The sequence below is a fragment of the Lampetra planeri genome, chromosome 3 (assembly GCF_965212315.1).
Source record: "Lampetra planeri chromosome 3, kcLamPlan1.2.h2, whole genome shotgun sequence".
Lineage (NCBI taxonomy): Eukaryota > Metazoa > Chordata > Hyperoartia > Petromyzontiformes > Petromyzontidae > Lampetra > Lampetra planeri.
In genome coordinates this window covers 21,042,878-21,060,780 of record NC_136109.1, presented here as the reverse complement: position 1 = coordinate 21,060,780, position 17,903 = coordinate 21,042,878, and the positions used below count along the sequence as shown (strand labels likewise).

Genomic DNA, 17,903 nt, shown 5'->3' with positions numbered 1-17,903 from the left:
ATTTGAGAAAACATCCGTTTTGACAATTCTATCAGGTTTTACCGATCATTTAACAATGCAGCACACTTAATTTGAAGTGATGTCGCTGTGCAAAGGCAACTTTGATAGGATTGCAAGTACACAGCTACAACAATAATGTACACTCGTTGTGGTATTACTATGTCTGCAGTTATTTTATCCGGATCCCATCCAATATGTTCATCGTGGGGGTTGTTCCTCGTGTACTTCTCCACGCGTACATGGACCATCTTATTTTACTTCTCTTGCCTGCAGTTTAATATCCTCTTCTTTAATTGTGGCTGATGGAGATGCAAAATAACGAATTTCACATTCAGGTGGTCAAGCCCCAGACAACCGGGTCAGGAGCAGCGAAGTTTGTCGCGCTGATGTCTCCTTTGTATTTGTGGATGGGGGCATTGCGTCGTTATAGGTTATTGTACGGTCTCTGTTCTGGATGACCACAGTCGCACCGCTACTGAAGAATTTTATTTATTTATTTGACATTTGTGCACCAGGTATTGGGCCGTCCATAAATGACGTCACACGATTTGGGACGATTTTTGACTCCCCCCCCCCCCTCGTCACGCGGTGTCACAAAAAGTCAGACCCCCCCCCTAAAATATGACGTCACAAAGCTCTGCCCCCCCCCCCCCCATCATATTTTGAAAATAAAACATGCTTCAAATCGCTTTAAACTATTGTCATTGGAGTGCGTATTTAATGTGGCGCTGCACTCTGATGTTGTAGGAGAAAATATTTATAAAAAAAAGTCTATTTAATTAAGTAGAACGTGTTGTCTATATTTACTTAAAGTTGCGCATTTTGATGTGACGTCACATTTCTCCCCCCCTCGTCACACATCGTCACAAAGGTCTGACCCCCCCGCCCCCTAGGTGCGTGACGTCATTTATGGACGGCCCCCTTCGTGTAAGATCAAACCCAGGGATCTTATTTAACAGTCCTCCCTTGGTTATTTCGGTAAAGTCACGTAGAAGGGAAATAATAAAACAATAAAAAAAATCAAACAATAAAATACAATTCTGACGACGTTTCGGCCACAACGCAACCAGCCGTCCTCATGTGAAGAACAGGTCTGTCGGAAAGACAGCGTCTGAATGAACACCACCAAGCTTGGCAGCGTATATTTAAGCTGGGTTAGAGGAGGAAGGGCGCCTTGACAAAGGAATTTGCATATCAACAGAGGAATTTAGCATGTTGATGACACATGCAGATATGGGGTTAGTCACTCCTTGAGGAATGTGTAGGCGGTGGGGGGGGTCTCAAAGTCATATTATGCTAGTGTGGGATTAGCAGTAATAAAGCACATGACTTCGTGGGAGATACGTCGATGCATTAACATAAAGTTCATTTCTACATACGGTTTAAGTTCATTTCAAGTTTATTTATTTGGTATAGCCCTGTGAGCCATTCGGCTCTTGAATCGGGTGCAACCGCAACAAACAAAAAACAAAAACATGAACAAGAAAACATCTTAAAGTGACTATGTGCAAACAGAAACTCCAAGAAAAGACAGCAAAATATTGCAGAGAAAGCACCGTACACCAAGACTGTGTGCAAAAATCCCAGTGGGATGTCAAACAACAACAACAACCACAAGACAACTTAGATTAAGGCCATCAGTCTAACTCTGTACTACAACAAACAAACATGGCCAAACCAAAAAACTTTTCGAAAATGACCAAAATAAAGCCATAAAAGCGGTAGTTTATTCTGCAATGTAACTTAAATGTGGGTAGGGCATGTATGTTAAAGGTTCACCTGTGTGTATTTCGGCTGTAATCTATCCTCTAGCGCCACCCAGGGACAGCATTTGCATTGGGCTCATTTGCATTGAGAATCGATGCCATTAACCCACGGTGTGTGTCTAAGAGTACCAAAAAAAACCACACACACACAAAGCAGACAACACATAACTTTTGATTTAAAGCTTTCGTGACTGCAGGGATTCATATTCTTGTTTGTTTTCGGTAAAGTAACGTGGAAGGGAAATAATAAAAGAATAAAAATATAAAACAATAAAAAATTATCACGACGTTTTGACTGCAAAAAATTTCTTGCTGTGGATTTCACACCTGATGATGGTTGCTTGTGTTGCAGTCGAAACGTCGTGATTTTTTTTTATAGTTTTATATTTGTAAATTTCAAAAAACACATTTTTTCAAATTTTCTTGCTGTGGATTTCACACCTGATGATGATTGCTTGTGTTGCAGTCGAAACGTCGTAAAACATTTGTATTGTTTAATATTTTTATTATTTTATTATTTCCCTTCTACCTGACTTTACCGAAAGAACCAAGAATACAGACAACACATACTTAAAAAAAAACTCGAACGCCCATAACCAACGCTGAAATATCTATTTTATATAAAAAAAAAACTCAACAGGAATGAGAATAATCAAGTTTTAGCTGGCACTCATTCTCGCAGCGGACGGATATCGCGTGCGCGCGCGCGTGTGCGCGTGTGTGTGATGAAGCTGTACGTCGGTCCGGCGGAGGGATTTGGCTTTAAAGGGCTCCGGTGTATGTTGGAGGGGAGCACAACGCAGTTGGTCGAACCCGCTGTCAGACGCCCACTTAATCGTCATCAATTTTAATCTTTAACAAACGTTTCTTGAGCTTTAAAACTATTGTACCCGTTCGTTTTCAGGCGGAGTGCATCGTCTCTCATCGCTGTGTCTGCAACGCACGCCTTGCTGCCGCCTTGCTGTACGTAGAGTGAGGCGCCGTGTACAGTGCGCGTACAGTGCGGCAATCGTTCGCGCGGTGTCAAATGATGCGGTAAAGCTCTGTCTGGGTTTGTATAAACATTGTATTGCCAGATCGGTAGGGGTACGTTCTCACATTGTGTTTGCTGCGCTTGGATTGCATTAAGTGTACGCGACCGTGCTGGAGAAGTGTAAATGTTACGTTGAGTTACGTGTGCGTAGCCCGGGGCCGATAAAACGAGTATCATATTGTGGGAAGTCGACAACAGCTGTCATGGGTAAGCTGGTCCCCGTCATAAGAATGTAGAATTTCCATAATTGACTGGATAGCCCAAAATGAGATGAGCACCAGCCCTTTGCTGGGTGTTAGTAGGAAGACACTTTTTTTTTACAACTGCAGTGGTTTAATACAAATCGTTCCTTTCCTGCCAGTTTTGATCCGTTCATACGAAGCTTCTCCCTGCGAAATAATTTTTGTTCATATCAACAACGCTTCAGTATGTGTTAGATGAGCATCGGCTTGTTCAAAGTAAATACCTTATTTTATTTCAATAAGGATGTGTTGGGCAACTGTCCTATTACCCTGGAGCTTCAGTTGTGAAATACAAGGTACAATAAAAAAAGCGTTTACTGCTGTCAATAAAAATGTCTTAAGTATCTTAAAAAGTCTGATATCCACATGCTATCAACAACGCTTCAGTATGAGCAAACCTAGTAAAGCCAATTCATTCCAAGTCCCTTGATAAATAGCACAAGTATTTTAGTACCTTGTCTTTTGCATTGTCATGCGACTTATATTTGTAAGGTTTGACAACAAATATGCAAGCATTACTGTAGTTGCAAAGGTACAAATGTAATTTGTGACGAACTTTATTTTCAGACGAATGCATTCAGACACACGAGCAACTTCACAATAAAAACTTTTTTTTATTTTTTAGTGTAGGGTGTGTGTGTGTGTCTTACTGAGAGGACAATGTCGAAAGCGTTCGTTTAAGATACCATACAGGTATTTTTTTTATAAAATCCATCTTCAACTCCGATTATATCAAAGGCTATGGTGGAAAGCGTACACTATTCCGTGTTTCTGAACAACTAATAAAGAAATCCCTTTAAGAAAGTTCAAGAGTAAAGTGCTTGTTTTTTGCGGCAACTGCAGTCCAGTTGTCAAAAGGAGCAAAGTGCATTTGGCTATAAAACTTTACATGGCACTAAAGTAGGCGAATGTTCAAATGTAGCCCAGTCAAAGGGCAGTGGTGTGTCATTCTGATTCATTCGATGTTTACAGCAAATTGAGCCCATTGAGATTCATTTTTTTACGGAGACCAAGACGTTTAATATGTGTATGTACGTTTAACTTATTTTGCACCGCATGTAGCCAACAACGCTAATCGGAGTTGAAGATGGATTTTACACCATATCTGAAATCTATTTTTTACATTAAAAATTTTGGAAATTACACTGGCACACAATGGTTAATTGTATTATTTTTACATCTGACAGCACCGTTAATTCCCATCAATAAATATCAGACCGCAATGGGCATCTATGAGCCCTTTCAAATGGAGCCATTGGCGAATGTCGAGATTCAGGTCATCCATCTCATTCATTACTGCTGTAGCCTTCCAGACAAACCAGTTTTTGTAATTCAGGTTCCCCTACAATATTAGATGGCTCATATGGACTCGCAAAAGGAAATGTTGTTGAAAACGTACACATGCCCACCATTTCCCAAGCTGGTAACACCCCTCTGTGCAGTTGAGACCTTTTAACATTTAAGTTGATTAATTTCCCTTTTGTTATACACAAATGTAATGATGGAATTTAAGGCAGAAAATACAGCGGTGCAAATTTGAATCGTATTTATTTGGAAGTTTTGGCTTAAATGTGCAATACAGTGGCTTTAGGTTTTGCAGTTTTTGAACATTGGAATAGAGTACCACCTGTTGATTTTCCTCCCGATGTTGAAATTGAGTAATTTAATGGAATTTCATTGAAAGTTAGAGCTGTTAAAGTTTTTTATATATATGCAATGCAATTTGAAAAAGTCTCCATATTTGTGATTTCGTGGTTGCAAGTACACTACTGCATTTGGAATACAAAACTTTATTAATGCTCTTTAAGCATTTCTTTGATATGGCTTTAAAAACGATTGACCTTAAAAATTCGACTTAATTTCACTATCAATTGTGTTTGTATTGTCAGGCACCATGGATCCCCAAACAGATGAATGTGTAGTAGAGGGAGCTGGTGCAATGGCGAGTTTTACAACAAATGTTGGAGATACGGAAACTAAGCAACACACTTCTGGCTCCATTGCCCAAGCAGCTAAACCCCAGGCTCCAAGCAATAACACAAGGCCCCTGTGCAGGATTTATTCCCATGGCCGTGTCTGTTATTATGGAAATCGATGCAAATTTCTTCACCAGCGTGCCAAGCCACAGGAAGATCCCAGCAATGGAAGTGAATGCCAGCAATCGCCGGGTAGTGGCACAGGCTCTGGAGGACAGAACAAGGGTTCTCAGAAGTCCACAGAGGAGGTGCGTGCGGTAAGGGAGGAGCAGGCCCCGACAAAAAATTTGAAAACTGGGTCAAGTGGCAAAACACAATTGAAGCAAAAAAAAACAAATCGTCCTTGCAAGTACTACCTCGCTGGCTTCTGTGCCTTGGAAAAGCGATGCAGATTCTTGCACCCAAAAACAGGACTACCTCCAGTCGACGACAATGACACAAGCCACACGGCTGCACATGAAACGCCTCCAGCAGCGCCTGATATCTTGGTCAACACGAGTGATGGAAATGGTGTTAAATCTTCCAAACAGGAATCTTCAGATGTTTCTTCCAGAAATACTGGTGAGGATATAGAGCCCTCCAATGTTGCCTTAGCTGAAGGCCAAAACACAGAAGCCACCAGGTCTGTAGCAGTGAGGCCCGCCGTTGTGAGAGAGGAGGTCAAACTAAGCGAGCTGACTGATGAGATGGCCACGGAGCTGAGGGAGACGGAGATCGCACAGCTGAAGAAGCGCTTTCCAAGTGAAAAGCTGATCGTGCAGGAGAGTGAAGACGGGAAGTTAACATACTACCGCTTCACTGTCAACCCTACTGACCCAGACTGGGTACTGCTTTATCTTTTAATTTGTCCTTTTATTGCACGTGTATTACCACCATAATTATTATCCCCGTGTAAATTAAATTGGTGGCTAAAATTAATTCTTCAGAATTATTTGTCAAATTAGTATCTACACTTGAATTGTCAAAGAAGCAAATCTAGTGATTGACCTCTTGTTTTATGTTTTATCTACTCTACAGCCATTTGATCTACGTGATTTGGAAGTCATGGTCAGTTTCCCTGACAGCTACCCCAGAGAGGTGAGATAACGTACGGTTGTGAATGTATAGTCTCGTTTTATTTTAATGCATCAACATATATGTAAGCTGTAGATTGCATAACTAATTGTCTAAAATATGACTTTTTCTTTGTTTGTAGATTCTGAATATTGATATTCCGGCAGACCAAGATTTACCACCAACAATGGGAAGGTGTGTTTTTTTGCAATGTCACCAAATTAATTACTGTGTAAAAATTCAGTGCTGTGAATTTGTTTTCTTGACACTTTATTGCCCAATAGGATGTCAAAAACTGAATACAATTTCAAAATATTTGTACAGACTTCTGGACAGGACCTCAAGTAAATTATAGTGCATTTTGATATCCATTTGCAATGTCAGTTAATGGTATAAAAAATTGGCCCTCTTATGTTCTAGGCATGTGCTTAGGACATCCCAGGAGTGGTTGCAAGCCAAGCAAGCAACCAACCAGTTGCTGGGCAAGGTGGAACTCTTGTTCCGACCATACCTTCGTTGGCTGGACCGAAATATGGAGAGGCTCTTCACTGAGGGAGCACGGCTGGTGAGCCCTGACACATAGTCAGGAAATAAGTCCAGCATAGGGGTTTAAGAACCTCTCTGTGCACACGTTTGTATGTATGTTGAACCTCATTCTAACGCTACATAGCCAACCATGCTGATTTCAGATGCGGATAACACCTTTGCGTGTTATCCCCTTGTACGACTGGGTGTTTTTATGGTACTCCAGTTTCCTGTCACAATTATGCATTACAAAGGAATTGGGCAAACGTCTAAATGTAGGACCCTGTATTGAGGCTGTTTTTGGTAAATAAATGCGTCAGAATCGAGAATTTTAATTTAGCCATATCTACTTGGGCAAGATCATGATAAATACCCAGACATGGATCTATTTCATTAATGTAATATAAAGTACCATTTGGTCCACCATCCAAAAGGCATTCCAAGAATAAATGTTATTTTATGTTTTGCAATGAAACGGACCCTTGTTTATTACTGTTCTCCAAGGCAGCACTTATTTTTTTCTGAACCTGTGTGTGCAGTTAAAGTTACATTGTATAATTGACTACAAATGTAGATGTATTCACTGCAGTTAATTCACTTTTGTAGATTGATTTTCACATTGCAGTATTTTTTAATCACTTGATTTTTGGCCAGAAACTGTCTTCTCATATGTATAGATTTTAATTTTGTCCTGTTTGTTTATTTTCTTGACAGCTAAAACGAGAAGTGGAGGCAGAACGGGCAGGGATACAGTTGATCCCTTTTCACCATCTTAGGCCTGCTGCTGAATCAGAACTTGGCACTAGCCCAGATACTGGGGAGAGGCATCCGCCAAACGCACTTAAAACTCAAGGAGATGAAGGTGGTTCAAGCAGTGACCACTCTTGTGCAGACGAATCGGATAGTGCGGAAGACAGTGGTAAGATTATATTATGTATATATGTTTGTTGAACTTCGTTCACACCATACTTATCCAATTGTGCTAATCAGAGGTGCGGGGAAGGACAACAAACATTAAGTTCTTCTATAAATTATGTTCAATTGCTTAATTCCCTAAATCTTCCGCAACTGCTGCTGAATATTGACGTGATTTTATTTCTCAGATAGTGACGAGCCAGATGGGAAAAATGATGGAGGAATTGAGCAGCATGTGGAAGGCGATCATCAGCCCGAAGGTGTCGAAGCGAGCGAGCCAAACGTCCATTGTGATATTGACACACCCCGACGCGGAACCGAGGTGAAGCTCATCAACCTGAAGCTCGGTGAAGAGACTGCAACTTTGGTGGCCCAGAAAATCACCGTCTCCCTGCAGTGCACCCGGTTTGTATTGACTGCTGAAAGAAAATATTCATTTGTAATAGGCAACATTGAAACATATCAACGTTGACCATTTATGGAAGAAAATTAACACCTTTAAAATCATTCCTTTCCTTTGCCCAGGTGTAAGACTAAGGAGGAACTGGTGTTGACGAACAAGCACGTGTACGTGTTGTCGTGCCAGAAGTGCAGTTCCGACATGACGGCAGCTCTGCGCCTGTGCATGATGCACCATCACTCGGCTGTGTTGGGATTCATGGATGTGAATGGCTGCGCCCCCTTTGACCTCGTCTTGCAGGACTCCAGCTTTTTGCTCGCATGCATTAACTGCTCAGAGCAGCAGCCTTTAGAGGTGAGCCCATGTGCATGATCTCTTCAAATGGGCATGTATGCGTGCAACTCTTTTATCTATCATGGCTCGATGAGGGCTTTTCCAGGTTGTGTGGTATGTAAGGGCTTTTTCTTTACCATACTTTACCATGCTGGTCAGTGGGTGATAGTGAAGACGTTGGAGTCTAGTTGCATACAACAAGGCTTTTTTCTGTACTGACATCGTAGCACGGCAGTAGCAGCCTACACCATGCCATAGTGGTTACCAAATAAAGCACTAAACATACATAACATCCGAGGTTCAGTGGGCACATTCTGTGTGATTTGGCTACAGAATTCAAATGGACGTTTCCTATAATTAGGCAGCCATGCAGGGTGGCCTGAAGTATTGCTGCCATTAACTTAGAATTCTCAATGGATTAATGATCCCAGTTGGAATGTTTGATTCATGAGCAGTTTACCATTTTCACAATTGTCGGCTTGGGCAGCTCGTGTATCTTTAACACACCCAGTGTTTGCATTCCTAAATTGTACATCGCATGCACTGTGTGATACATGACATGTTTTTTACTGTTCCCTCTTACCTTTCCAAAGTATGTTATTGGAATTTCTTTAAGTTAGTGCCAAACATTTGCTTTATCAAGGGGTATAACCATAACCAAAATGGTGACGAGATGAACTCAAGTAAATGTGGAGGCCACTACGTGACGAGAACAGCGAATGATATAGGAAGCCCTTCCAGAAAATGGTGGAGGGAGAGACCTCGGCCCAGACTGACAGCAACATAACCATATTATTAGCTACTGGTTGGTGTCAAGTTTAGAACGTGGTTCTCTCACAAATTAATGCATTATTTTACGCAAGCAAAGTTGCGTGTGTCATCTTTCTGTAATTAATGCAATACCAACGTCTGTATTATTTTAACAGGGATTGATGTATGGACTCCACAAGGAAGTTAATTGCCAGAGCTGCCACAAAAAACTATCTGTGTTTATTGAAACAACTCGTTTTCATGCACTTCAACCATCTCTGCAAGATGAAGGTTAAGATGTACTACGAATGCACGCACACGGTCCTGTCTATTTTTTTCTTCAGTTTTATACACATACTCAGATGTGTGTGTGTGTGTGTGTCTCATTAACGCAGGAAATCAGATTGTTGTTAATTTGAAGAAAAAGAAACTGGCCAAAGACCCTGCAATTCAGCCAGGAAAGCCTTTACCAGATTTTGGGGCCTGCAAACACTTCAAGAAGAGTTCTAGATGGCTACGGTAAAATGCAATTAATTATATTCTAAACATTGTATGAGAATATTTGTGTTTGTAATTACTTCCCTGCATTGGAGATATACAATCGCAGTAATTAAGATACTTAATTTCTGTCAACTATAATTAACTCGTCACGTAATCTGCAATTCGTATACTCTGCACATTGTCAAAATTATAGCTTTGTGTACAAATGTATCATGTTGCAGTGCTGCTAATTGTCATTCCTTGGCCCATTTGCTAAATGCACATTGATTAGTGGGCCAGTATAGTACATGCAACCGACCATTGCTGAAGGTAACACTTTATAATTAGTGGGTATTGTAAGTATGCTAACATGTGCTTTATGTAGTGGCTCATACATCAATTCAAAGCCAAAAGTTTTATAAAATTACAAGAACCCACCACAGTGCATCATATAGGGAAGAACATATCTAGGAAAGTATGTAAAAGTTAGGGTGGAGCGGTAGAGCAGTGGTGAGCCTGCTCAATGCACCTGGCAAGTGGAGTTAAATTTCTGGCGTTGACATACCTAAAGGACACTTGTACCATATACTGCATCAGAACATCAACAGGCCGATGCGCACATCTCTGCAATAAATAGAACATTAAAGACAAGCCGTAGTTCGATTTTGGCCATGCAACCCAAACTGTTGACCATAAAGTAAACCACTGTCGTCTGCTCCTTCAATTGAGGAATAGCAAAACTACACCAACTCTGCATTGAATCTCTCACGTGACTAGTACACCTCCACAACATTTTATCTCCTGACCCTAATTGCGATACGCAAGAGTAGAATGATTGAAAGTGGTCTTGCCCCCCCCTCCAGGTTCACTAACCTCGCACTGACGAACATGGTGAAATGTGGTCAAAAAGCCTCCGTGACATACACAGCGTGAGGATAGCCTTTCTTCCAGACGTGGCTTCACGAAAGGGATGCACATTATTATAAAATCTAACATTTTTGTATATGTGTTACTCAAAAAATATAAACCAGCCACTAAAGTGATCAAAATATTAATTCATAATTGGTCCATATGGCAGTATTTTCACAACCATGGTTTCATGTTAAAAGGTGTACGTGTTGTTTGTCCCATTTTTAAACTGCAATACTTTCACCCCAGATTCCCGTGCTGTGGACGAGCCTACCCTTGTGATCATTGCCACAATGAGGACCAGACTCATCAGATGGAATTTGCCACTCGCATGATCTGCGGATTCTGCGCTCATGAGCAGGTGCAGCGTGTGCAGTGTGTGCAAACCCACCATTTGCAGCCTTTCCAAATCGTGCCTTGCTTACACATGGTTATAATCACTTAAGTAGACATTGTATCTCTTGGGTTTTCAATCTTCTGAAAAGGAATTAAAAATTACACTTTGGAGGTACACAAGTGCTATATTAAAAGTCATTCGTTTCATCCAATTACTTTTTGGGACTGAGCTGCTGTATTTTTTTTTATATTGGCAATGAGGAATCCAAACTCTGCGGTAATGTTGGAGTGCTTTCAATAAAATGTATTTTTCCTTTTCTGTGTGTTTTGGCAGCCGTACACAAATAACAGACCATGCTCTGCATGTGCATCGGCGCTGACGAAGAACAGCAAGTCACACCACTGGGAGGGTGGGCAAGGATGCAGGAACAAAGTCAACATGTCCAGGTAATTTTCTATGCTAGCCAGAATAAGCCACCATGTCTACCAACATATGATTACTTACTGGAAATTTAGCTTGAATGGCTTGAAATGAAAAAGTAATACAGCCTCTTTTTTTTTATTATGCATGGCAGTCTATGTTAACCCAGATTTAATTTAAATTACTTAATGAATCTGCAGTACACCCAATGAGTCATTGCAATGTACGCATGTCACGGACCATATGTTTGTGAAAATATGTTCATGTTTTTTACAGGAAGGACAAACAGAAGTACGCCAGCACCAATAAAACTATTTCACGGAAATCACATGCTGAGAAAAGCATCAAATAACAAAGCATTTTTGATGTTGATGTATGGTTGCATATTACGGCTTGTTATGGATTCAAATTAAAATGAAAAGGTTTTAATTGGGTATGAAGTTGGCTTGTGTAATTAATTGTATCTCAATAGTATGCTTATGAGTTGACTAAACAGCATGAGCAACATGCATAAACAATATATTTTGTTAGTAATCCTGTGTACCATATGGATGGTAAATAGAACATTTTGATCATAGCATCTTACTCTCACCAATTGTGCTTGAGTCACTTTTACAAATTACGCACTTAAGCTAAACATGCAAGTTAAGATTTTGTGTTTTATGAATGTAATGCTTATGCAGCTGTAATATACTGCGAGCTAGGGTCGACCTTTTATCAGTCCACTGCTTAAAGAAAGCCTCCCCACACTCGGTCACAGGCTTTTGAACCATACTTCACTCAATGCAGGTTGGGTGAAGGGGGGGGGAGTCTCAGGATCGGTGCAGATATCAGATATCATTCGACATTGATAATTATAGACATGGCCAGGAATCGAACTTTGGTCCGCAGGGTCGTAGCGCAGTACACACCATTGCGCCACCTCTGTATTTTAGGTATGACATTTAACTCTCACATTAGTGCGTGCTTTAAATCTATAACGGTGAACCCTCGATGGAATGTTTTCAAGAGTGACCATGAAAGTTGAATGTTAGATGTAGTAAAATACTAATTGGAGAATACTACTATTTTTTTTATGGGACTTTCAAAATTGAATGTTAAAAATGGCAATGCACGAGCCAGGAATATAATAACCAGGCTTAACGATTATATTTGTAACGAGCACTGGTGTCTTGATGTGAAAACAATAGTTTTGATTTTGATGGAGAAATAACGTCAATTTCCATCGTGTTTGAAAATGTAATTCTGATTTAATATGCGCTTACACAATTCCTATACACCAATTAAAAGTTGACTTAAAAATGCTTTAATTACATGCTCATGTACATTGAATAAAATGCATACCTCATTAACAATATTGTTTTTGCTTTCAATAATACTAAATCCACAAGAAAATTACACGAATGTGCACCCCATAAGTCAGCAACTTACTGTACTGTCTTCTGAAGGCCACCCTAGCGCTACTGTTGGTTATTTGCACAGTTCCGTATTAACCAACACCACCTCGCCGTGAGCGCATTGTTGGTTCGTTTGCATTAGTGGCCTGTCTGTAATGGATTTGTATGCAGCTAAAATTAACCCGTAAAAACAAAGTTCTTCACTAACAGGTCCCTGCGGGGTGGGCTGGTAGGAACGAATAAGCAAAGAATATAAACATAATGTATTATTACACTTGTTTAGCCAGGAAAGCGTCACTGAGTCTAAAGGTTTTTGTAGGGTCCTGCCAAGTGTTTGCAGTAGGGGGCGATGTTGCTACACGTAATCGGACGATACGAAGGGAGAGTTTGAGGCCTAGTTCTAGGCTTTAGGCCTAGCTTTAGGCCGCTGTGAGTTAATTTTTAATTTAAATGTTTTAATTAATGTAAAAGCTTTAAATTTAAATGTTTCTATTTACAAACATGAGGGAATGTAACATTGTTAAACATTAACTCCCTTTCACACACGCGGGGGTACGATACGAAGGGAGAGTTTGAGGCCTAGTTCTAGGCTTTAGGCCTAGCTGTAGGCTTTAGGCCACTGTGAGTTAACTTTTAATTAAACTTTGAAATTAAAAAATATCTCAGGGAATTATAAGGGAATGTTACACTTGTTTAGCCAGGAAAGCCTCACTGGGTCTAAAGGATTTTGTAGGGTCATGCCAAGTGTTTTCAGTAGGGGGCGATGTTGCTACACGTAATCGGACGGACGGACGATATTATTTTTTAATTTCAAAGTTTTAATTAAAAGCTATCTCAGGGAATTATAAGGGAACGTTACACTTGTTTAGCTAGGAAAGCCTCATTAATTTAAATGTTTTAATTAAAAGCTATGAGGGAATTATAAGAGAATGTTACACTTGTTTAGCCAGGAAAGCCTCACTGAATCAAGGTTTTTGTAGGGTCATGCCAAGTGTTTTCAGTAGGGGGCGATGTTGCTACACGTAATCGGACATCGGACGGACGATATAATCTATTGTAGGCTGGTTCACTTCGTTCCTACCAGTATAAATCCTTTATATGCGTGGCGGCTAGAGTCCTCTCGTCCTCTGGCTTGAGATGGCTGCCACCTATGGGTCAGATGATTGCATTGCACCATTAAGCAATTGGTAATTAAATATAATATTTTTGTCCTAAAAAGTGTAAAATTTAGGAATTTATTTTTCACGAACATTAATTGTCACGCACAACGAATCTGCGTGGAAAATGTCAGCTCGATTGGATCACGGGAAGTGGGTTAAAAACGACCGAAAGATTTGCACGGTCCTAAGCAAGCAAGCGAACTTAATATAAAGGATTTAAAAATATAAAGTACAGAACCCTCCAAAGAGGACGTACAAATTGTAGATTGAGTGACGAGAGCTCGGCAGGAACTAGATGAATTGTATTGCGATGAGAGGACCATGACTGAAGTCCTTCAACAATGAAAATATATAACATTTATTGAACAAAGGGTTTTTTTGGGGGTTGATCGCGTACATATAAATGTATCGTTATTTACCCGATTTAACCCAAAAAACTTCATTATGGTTAATATTGGTCGCGAAATCCTACGTGTTATACATTTCACTGGATTAAGTGTTTAAAGGCAGCTGCATCTCGAGGTATTTGCACTCGGTACACCAATTATATTTATATGGCTGTGAATACTTCAAAGGATTATACAGATAACCTATTGAGTGCATTACACTTATCCAGCCAAATATAAGACCACAGTTTAAAAAAATAATGGCATTGCTGCAGGGCATTAACAAAATGCATTGCTTTTAAGTTAAGTTTGTTCCTGCAATTGCTCAAACTAAAATGAGACTTACCAGGTAAGGCCCACGTAGCTATATAGCTCTTCAGACGCGACCTGGCCACAAATCATAGCCCAAAAAATGGCTTGTGGACATTTATCTTAAATGTGGTGGGAAAACTCAGGACCCGGATAAAACATTTACACGACCACGGGGAGAACATGCAAACTCTAAATATACAGGCGTCCACAACCTGCATACCAGACGAGGAACAACATCACACGAAGACCCTCCAAAAAAATATCTTGAGAACTCAAGTGGGGCTTTCCTGGGTAAGGAGCCTTATTAAACTGAATTGTATTTATAAAGCATCAAATTTAACCTAATTCTTACACAAGATCCTCTTTCTAGGATTTAAATTGAGTACCTAACAAGACTAAAGGGAAATGACACACGGGCAGGTATAACTAATGTTTATGCAATGTAATTTGAGCAGTTTTTGTTTAGCTAAGATCACAAGTGTGAATGCTGTATATTAAATACAGTACTGTTCCTGCACCCACGTATTTCATCCAAAAGTGAATTGACCATGGCTGATGATGTTTTGAAGCAGAACGGAGTTTTCACCACGCGCAGTGCATACACGCATCTTTTATTGAAAACGTACTATTCACAGAAAATTAACGTGGTTGTTTGCAATGGCCACCTAACTTGCTAAAGTTTGAACTCAATAACCGTTGGGCACATGGTCTGTCAAACAAACGTGCCAATGGCAAAAACGCTCCCTACAAATGAAAATCACATTCGTCAATAACACTGGCAATGGCTCTCGTAACTCACAACTGAGAGAAACCAGCGAGATAAGAGCGGATAATAAGAGTTGGAGGCTACAATTTACACAATGGAGCCTAATTGTGTTTTCATTACTATACGTAAAAACATGTTTTCCTGATGAGCAGTTATAATAGCGATTTGATTAGTGGTATATATCGAGTGACGACCCTTCAACAATCAAAGCGTATTGCCGCTAAATTAACTAATTAATATTAAAAGTTAAATGACAAATTGGTAAAAATAAATGTTCAATACATTTTTATTTGCACTCAAAAATAGAAAACATTATTTGACCCCAGAGTTAATCAAATTTGATGTGCTGAATACAAGTGGGTGGCATGAATAGAGAAAATGAAACATCAAAAGAATACCACCCACTTTTATTCAGCACATCAAATTAAAATTAATTTTGGGGTCAAAAGAATGTACTTTCTACTTTTGAGTGCAAATACAAGTGTGCATTGAAAAACTAATATTTTTTAAAACAATTTTTACGGCCAGGAAAGTAAAAAAGAAACATTGCACACAAACGACGCATTCACGCAAGCACCCGATGCTCTGTTTTGAAGATTTAAGATGAAACATCTTTGAATTGTATTATGTTTTAAATTAGATAATTGTATTTCTTCATTAAAAGCTTATATAATTTTACATCTGGAAGACTTCATTGCAAACGACATTTCGTGTGAAAATTCTCTCGTCGTTAAGTAGATGGCCTTGCTGGGGGGTTCGGTTCGATGCGGACTTTCACCTGTTTGGGATTGCGGGATCGAGATAAGGCGACACGGAGCTGCTGGCCGTGCGAGAAGACCGCCGTCTGCAGATCGATTCCAATTTAATTGAACGTCTGTCCCTGCGCCTCCGTCGTTCATGCAGTGGGCGCGTAGGTTTGCAGCGCCCCCTGCATGAAAACGACAGAAAGTGCAGCGTTCATCACAGATAGATAAAGTTGTGCGCTTATATAAGAGTATTATTTGTATATGTACATATTCATTCTAAGATATCAATCCAGACAATAACAATAGTTCAGTATTGTAATAACAATAGTTCATTATTGTCTGGATAATTGTAATATATTTGAAATCGTGCAATAACATTTCAAGTAAAAAAACACGAAAGGCCCAGGATCGGTGATCTCAACGTTCATCTTACAAAGCCCCATCACAAGGGAGAAACACAAACAAATAAGACAAAAACATCAATCTTGATTTGAAGCTTTCGTGACTGCAGGAATCCATACTCTTTGGTTCTTTCGGTTAAGTCACTTAGGTAGAAAAATAACAGATCACGACGTTTCGATCGCAACACAAGTAATCGTCATCAGGTGGGACAACCACAGCAAGAAAAAAGAAACCCGTAAAAACAAAGTTTTTCACTATAAATCCTTTATATGCGTGGCATCGGTTTTATTTTTTTATTCATTTCTGTTTTTCTTGAGTAAGAGTTTCATTTTTATAGTGTGTTGACACATCCAGAATAATTTTCTGTGTTTAGGAAAAATATATGATTGTGTTAGTGAAAATGTTTTTTTCCTAAAAAGTGGAAAATTTTGGAAAAATTTTTTCACGAAAATAAATTGTCACGCACAACGAGTCTGTGTGCAAAATGTCAGCTCGATTGGATCACGGGAAGTGGGTTAAAAAACGACCGAAAGATTTGCACGGTCGTAAGCGCGCAAGCAAGCAAGCAAGTGAACTTAATATAAAGGATTTAATTTTTTTTTCCTAAAAAGTGGAAAATTTTGGAAAATAATTTTCACGAAAATAAATTGTCACGCACAACGAGTCTGTGTGCAAAATGTCAGCTCGATTGGATCACGGGAAGTGGGTTAAAAACGACCGAAAGATTTGCACGGTTGTAAGCGCGCAAGCAAGCAAGTGAACTAAATATAAAGGATTTAAAAACTGTTTAAGTATGCGAGAGATCTGCCGTGGCACGAGGTTATATTGTCTGTAATGCCTTATAGACCTGAAAACTCAATCTCCATGCGGTTAAAACCCATCGTCGTTGCAGGCTATGGTAAGACACGTGTGGGTTGTCACATTTGATCAATGGAGTGACTTATGCAGCCAACTATGGCTGCAAAGTTTGGTCGTACATGTTACGTATATCGTTTGTTGTTAAATTTGAATCACATTTCCTATGATCACTGTTACATTGTAAATATAGCTTTATTTTGGTGATTTTGAAAACTTTTGTTTTAGCTATGTCTGTTTGTTGTAGTACAGAGTTTTTTCTGAAAGACTTTGCTGTTTTTTCCAGGATTTTTCTGTTGCGTGTAGTCACTTTAAGATGTTTCTTGTTCTTGTTTTTGTTTTGTTGCGGTTGCATCGAGTCAAGAGCCACATAGCACACAGGGTTATCTCCATATATATAAAAGGCAAAGTTGTGAATATGTGTGTCTGTTCAAAATGTTTAGCGTACTTCCAGACATGCAACAAACTTGAAATTTGCCATGTGGGTACTTTACAAAATGTTCACCGTGAATTAAAAAAAAAATAATACACTTTTGGTTTTGGGGGTGGAGCTCAATAATGCATTATTTTTTGCACGGCAAGTGAACTGTGACGTCACATCTGTCACGTGACCCACGCACGTGGAAGCGTAACGCATTGTAGTGTAGCGGGTAGCGCGCCGCTGCGCTACGAACCCGGCGACCCGAGTTCGATTCCCGCTCACGGCCACCACCGGTCACGATTATATGAACCGGTCCTGG

General features: G+C 39.8%; 1 protein-coding gene across 1 annotated transcript; it reads left to right on the top strand.

Moving 5' to 3' along the window:
* The first annotated feature begins 2,514 nt into the window (after nt 1–2,514).
* On the top strand, nt 2,515–12,494 carry LOC144740966 (uncharacterized). Its single transcript, XM_078623664.1, has 13 exons — nt 2,515–2,729; nt 4,931–5,841; nt 6,035–6,094; nt 6,213–6,265; nt 6,491–6,635; nt 7,310–7,514; nt 7,699–7,915; nt 8,036–8,264; nt 9,170–9,284; nt 9,389–9,512; nt 10,632–10,743; nt 11,053–11,165; nt 11,416–12,494. Exons 2-13 carry the CDS (start codon nt 4,936–4,938, stop codon nt 11,489–11,491), a joined length of 2,355 nt encoding a protein of 784 aa, XP_078479790.1. The 5' UTR covers nt 2,515–2,729; nt 4,931–4,935; the 3' UTR covers nt 11,492–12,494.
* The last annotated feature ends 5,409 nt before the right edge of the window (nt 12,495–17,903 follow it).

Excerpts from the sequence above, each read along its gene's own strand:
- LOC144740966 (XM_078623664.1), top strand. The coding sequence starts at position 4,936 with ATGGATCCCCAAACAGATGAATGTGTAGTAGAGGGAGCTGGTGCAATG. Across the intron at positions 6,095-6,212 it reads CTGACAGCTACCCCAGAGAG|ATTCTGAATATTGATATTCC; the intron begins GTGAGATAACGT and ends CTTTGTTTGTAG. Across the intron at positions 7,515-7,698 it reads GGATAGTGCGGAAGACAGTG|ATAGTGACGAGCCAGATGGG; the intron begins GTAAGATTATAT and ends TTTATTTCTCAG.